Source organism: Buceros rhinoceros, unplaced genomic scaffold, assembly GCF_000710305.1.
Source record: "Buceros rhinoceros silvestris isolate BGI_N320 unplaced genomic scaffold, ASM71030v1 scaffold14990, whole genome shotgun sequence".
Lineage (NCBI taxonomy): Eukaryota > Metazoa > Chordata > Aves > Bucerotiformes > Bucerotidae > Buceros > Buceros rhinoceros.
The window spans coordinates 44,073-49,789 of NW_010391422.1; the positions used below are offsets into that span (position 1 = coordinate 44,073).

General features: G+C 43.7%; 1 protein-coding gene across 1 annotated transcript in view; it reads left to right on the top strand.

Moving 5' to 3' along the window:
- Positions 1-4,995, top strand: part of LOC104498361 (synaptic vesicle glycoprotein 2B-like) — a gene marked incomplete at its 3' end in the record, with an annotated part of 15,274 nt that extends 10,279 nt beyond the window's left edge. The window contains exons 2-5 of the mRNA XM_010141723.1: positions 1,222-1,402; positions 2,034-2,185; positions 4,037-4,170; positions 4,906-4,995. Of these exons, the coding sequence (XP_010140025.1) occupies positions 1,222-1,402; positions 2,034-2,185; positions 4,037-4,170; positions 4,906-4,995 (557 nt within the window). The remainder of the gene's footprint in view (positions 1-1,221; positions 1,403-2,033; positions 2,186-4,036; positions 4,171-4,905) is intronic.
- Between the last annotated feature and the right edge of the window lie 722 nt (positions 4,996-5,717).

A 5,717-nucleotide genomic window follows, 5' to 3' on the forward strand; every position in this document is an offset into this window, starting at 1 on the left:
GCCTGCCAGCTGCAGCATGAGTTTTGCCAGCAAAAAGAAAATAGCTTATGGTTCTTCCTAGGACTATTGCTCACTGAAGTCTCTACATCTGGAAAGTAGATAGAATAAATGAAATAAAATATTCCTGGACCTTCGAGCATTAATAATTAGTGCTATTTACACTGGTACCTACTTAAAGGAAAAGGCAGTATAATAGGTGGCCCTTCTGGTGGCAGTGTCAATAGAAGAGCCAAGGACAACGTCTGGGTTTTTTAATCCGGAGTTGGAAGCACAAAGTGAGCTGGGTACAGGGAGCCTGTTTGGAGAAGAAAAGCATTCTCTCCTATTCAGCCTGGCACCAAATATTGTCCCTGAAACTGTCTTTTGAGGACCCCATAGCAGCAGATCTAATGAAGCTCAGTTAAAAAGAAGCATTCATTTCTCTCAACAATGTCAGAGTGATAATACTGTAGAGCAAACTGTGGAGACAAGCAGTAGGTTCTCCCTTCTCCTCACATTTTCAGATCAAGGCTGCACGCTTTTCTGTAGGTCGACTATTAGTTAGATGCCAGATCTTGGCAGACTAACGAAGGAAGTCACTGTGCTGCACAAGGTGAGTCTCAGTAACAGACTGATCCTTTCAGGTAAAGCTGGGAAAAGCAGAGAGTGAAAGAGATGAGAGCAAAAGAGGTATGGGAAGGCTAAAGATCTGCAAAGAGATTTACACATGCTTTAGCAGTCCCTCTGCTCTCACAGCTTTCTAAGCACAAAGAGCAGCCAGAGGCAACCTCCTCCCTGCACATCCTCTGTCCCATTGCGCTCAGGGGTTTAGAGGAGTTAAGACATCAGACTTCCGTTGTATTGTTGGTGGCACATAGCTGGGACACGTGCATCCTAAGCTGCTTATGCCTGGCCATTGCTGACGTGCAGGGGATATGTGAGCAGAGAGGCTGGGAAAGAAACATGTGGGTCTGGTCAAATGAGGATATGTCTATATTGCATGATGCAGTGCAGCAGGGAGTTGATGCAGGCTCATGGGCAGAAGCCAGGAAAATTAGGTTCCACCAATGGATAGAGTGTCTGTACCTGAGATACTAGTTTGGGGGAGATGGGTGTATCTCTGTTGCAGGTCAGGTCAACGTCAGTTGCCATATGGGTGCTTTTAAAATCTGCTTCTGCACTGCATACTATTTATTTCTACACAGTTACCAAACTCACTGTCTGTCTCTCTCTCACTTCTAGGCTTGATAGTCTACTTAGGAATGATGGTGGGGGCCGTCATGCTGGGTGGCCTTGCTGATAAACTGGGAAGAAAGAAATGCCTCATCATATCACTTACAATCAACGCTGCCTTCGCGTTCCTCTCCTCCTTTGTCCAGGGATACGGATTCTTCCTCTTCTGCCGCCTTATCTCAGGCCTCGGGTGGGTAACCGGTGAATTTGTCCCATGTCCCATCTCAGCCTGGCAGTTCGGGTGCGTGGGGTGGCAGAAGGAAGGCTTCCCAGGAGATGTATCTCTGGTACTGAGCAGGATGGCACTGCTGCTTAGCACATGTCATTACATTACCTCTCCTGACCCTTAAACATTAGCAGTAGGAAAGTTTGGTCATTTGGTCATTGACATTCTTCTGGTACTGCCCAAATTGTGCAGAAAGGTGAGTTGAGACTGATAAATGCCCTCCTTGCTTTACAATCCTGACTGCCAGGGCCTCCAGAGATCCTGAGCAGTTCCCATCACCTGCCTGTATTTTGCCTTCCTAAAATGAGTGATTGCAAAACAACAACAGAGAAGATGTCTAAGTGAAGAGCAGGGCATTACATTGGCTTTATATAAACTGTACAGAAAATTCAGCTTCCAGACCATGAGAAGGATCCCGGTTGTCTTTGATGTCTAAGGCCAGTCCAGCCAAAGAGAGATTTGAATTTTTCCTACAAGGCTCACTTATGTGCAGCACATCTGTGAGTGTGACCTTCCCTCTTTCTATGTGCAATCCTGACTACACAGACACCGAAGAAGACTCTTATTCTTCCCATGTGCTGTTTTTTCTCCTCAGTATTGGGGGATCCCTCCCCATCGTGTTTGCCTATTTCTCTGAATTCCTATCTCGTGAGAAGAGGGGGGAACACCTGAGCTGGCTTTGCATGTTCTGGATGATTGGTGGCATTTTTGCTTCAGCAATGGCTTGGAGCATCATCCCACATTACGGTAAATGATTTGTGCTTTTGACTTTCGACAGCACCACGTTCCTGCATCAACCCCACCACATCCCAGCATAAACACTGAAAATTATAGATTAGTGAAGTGCACAAAAAAGGTCTGATAAATTGACTGCATGATTGGCTGATACTAAGGCTGTAACTAGGACTGATGAGGGCTATTTGCATCAAAAGCTTTAAGTACACCCCCTGAATTGTACTGCCAGAGCCTGAGCTCTTAATCTAAATGTCAGCACATTTGGGGAGAACTAGACTGGGATTATACTGCAAAATTGATCCAGTTATCAAAAATAAGTAATGTTAATCTATGACTCTGTGATTAACCAGGGAATTACTGGGTGCTATGAATGACAGCACGTCTTCTTTTCCTTAGGCAAGCGTCAGCGCTCTTGAGTCTGTGTAACTGGTGACACATTTACCCAGCCTGTGTTGGGCTGGAGTCACATCTGACTTCACCTAAATGGGTTCAGGAGGGGATTGGCTTCTGTCTCCAGAGCTGGAAGTGGGAGAGAAAAAGTAGATGGGTGTACTCTGAAACGTATCTGTGCTCTGAGAAGCAAAAATCTGCATGTCACATGGTGTTCCTCGTGTATATCCTAGGAAAACATCAGAAGCAAATATCTACCAGAAAAGATTAATTCCTTCAGTATTCAGGGACACCAACTGTTTGCAAAATCCTGTCTGAGGAAAGTAGGACAGGCCACAAAGACCATAAAGAAAAGCACTCTAACATTTACCTATCTGTCAATCCATTTTTACCATGTTTAAAGTACGCTCTGTGTGAAGAAATGTTCACGCTTTTAATTGATATGACAGAGACTGTTGGAATAAATAGTAGGCAAATAGCATATAGTGGTGTCAGGTTGAAATAATTCTATTACCTGCAACTACATTTGCTTTAAAAAGCCCTTATGTTTTTATATTGCATTTATTTTTCAGATGACTTTTTGATGTTGTGTTCTTATAGCTTCTCTTTTTGATTTCCCATGTTCCACCTGCAATTTTGGAACTTCATTAAATGAGTAGAAGGACATGACTGACTCAGATGAGACCTCTGCAAAAACGTTACTTGATGATTTCCTTATTATGTGAATAAAATTGTTTATAGAAAAAAACCCTGAATTAAACAAACATTCCTTCTGAGAGTTGAACCTGGGGAAAGTAAATGGCTGAATGTAAGAATGGTGCTAGACTTTCTAGTCCTTGGCAGGGGAATACCTGATCTGGTCAGACATCAGGAAAAATACAGGAGAGGGGGAATCTCAAATGCAGGTTTAGGATCTTGATTCTTCTAAATTTGAATCTCAGCTCAGGATTTGTAGGTCTGGAAAAAAAAAAAGAAACAAACAAAAAAGCCCCCCAAAAACCTACTTACTTTCCTAATTCTCCATAAAATGTGAAATATGTGTGTGATGTAAGAGATGGAGAGGAGCCGTCTGTAACGTGCCTCTCAGATTAGAGAATATTTAACATTTGTAAAATTTTGTACCCAAGCAGCAATAAATTATGGCCCTGACTCCTCTACCCTTTCCCAGCCTTTCTTGCTTACAGCTGCATGGAGCTATTCTTACCACTAGATAATTTCTAAACTCGAAGATAAAAGGTTTTTAAAAGGCAGAGCCTGACCAAGTGTGTTCCATTTTCCGTAACGAACACAAACTCACTTGCTGTTATCTACTGAGCACGCTATCGAGCCTCTCAGAGCCGTCATTACTAAGAATAGCAAACTTTCAACCTGTCCCCACGGGATACGCAGCTGTAAAGTTCAGAGCTGCTTTAGGAGGCAAAACCTCAGCATGCCTGGGCGGTATTTTTACTCTTTGGCTCTTGCTTTTTCCAGGCTGGGGGTTCAGTATGGGAACTCAGTACCACTTCCACAGCTGGAGAGTCTTTGTACTTGTCTGTGCTCTGCCCTGCATCGCCTCCCTGGTGGCACTGAAATTCATGCCTGAAAGCCCGCGGTTTTTGCTGGAGGTAAGATGATTCATCTGAATGTTGCAGTCTGATATTAGCAGAGGATAGCTGGTCCCTAACGTGTCACTGTCTGTCTTTCTTTGTCCCATCAGACATGCATAGCACTAACTCAGAGTAAAAACCACTCTTATATGTCTACACTAGCTCCACGGATTGCTCAGACCCCAAAGACCACAGACTACGGGGTCAGGCACCAATGCTTGGTGTTTCACTGCCAAACGTGGTACTGAAAGAAGGTGGTGAGGGCTGGGAGTATTTAAAGCCCAACAAAAGCATTTTGTAAACACCTCACAGAGTTTGGGCCTCTAACTACTGAATCCTGGTGGAAGAGCAAAGGACAGGGTACATTTTAGTGAGTAAAATGTATAAACCTCAGAAATCTTAAGCAAGTATTCTTCGTTCCCGTGTGGCAATACCCAGCTCCAGTTAACCGTGCAAGCCTTCAGCAGAGGTGGGACAAAGCCCAGCTCTCCTCATCCATCTCCCCGTCTTTCATCTGGTTTTAAAGCTCTGTTCCTGACTCCTGTCCTGCCTCAAACAGTTTTAGGGTAACTAACTCCTTTCTTCAGCGCGGAGATACTGCACTCTGTGAACACAGACCATGCCTTCAGCTCTTTGTGTTTACAGGTGCTTCTCCCCTATTTCAGACCTCTAGAACTGTTGTCTCTTGATGCTTTGATAAATTCCAGAGCTGGGAACTGCAGCATTTGTTTTCCTTTTCTTTGGTGTTTTCAGATAGGTAAACATGATGAAGCCTGGATGATCCTAAAGCAAGTTCATGACACCAACATGCGGGCCAAGGGTGAGCCAGAGAGGGTGTTTACGGTGAGTTTAACCAAGCCATCAGCGTGTAAAAAGCAAAGCTGGACTTACCTTGGTGCAGCACAGCACCAGTTCATTCCTGTTTGAGAGTCTTTCAATGTAACCTCCCCTAGCAATCAGAAAAAGGACTCTGAGACACATTTTGTGCATTTAAAATCAAACACCAGTCTGTTTTTTCAAGAACTAGTCAATCCTGTGAATTGCGTGAGTACTCTTCGTTCCTGGTGTTTCTCTACAGCGTGTATCAGTGACTTTCCAATTACACACGTTTAATTAGTCTGCTCTAAGAGACTGAAAACAAATAAGAGGGATATTAGTCGTGTGGGAGATCTGAGTCACTCCGTTCTCCGTTCTGGCTTGTAATCAAACTGATTAAACGTCACGCACCTTCTAATGATCTTCCCAAAGTCCACCTGCCGCATACCCAGTCTGTAGTCTCTCCAAGGGAAAGTGGGATGAGTGGTTCATTAGTCTGCTGCTTGTTGTGAAAAAGGTCACACCAGTAGACTTCATTAATAGTAAAATCAGGTAAAAAATGTGTGCTAGAGTTAGTTGCAAATTGCTATAATTTGTTTGAAAATTCCTGGTAAGCCAGCTAGGGAATGGCTCTTGATTTATGCTTTTAAAGATGAGAGGATGGAGAAGAGGAGATATGGTTGTGTGTAAAACATTCTTTTTTGAACAAGGAGAGCAAATCTCTGTGTTCAGAGGGTTGTCATGAAAAA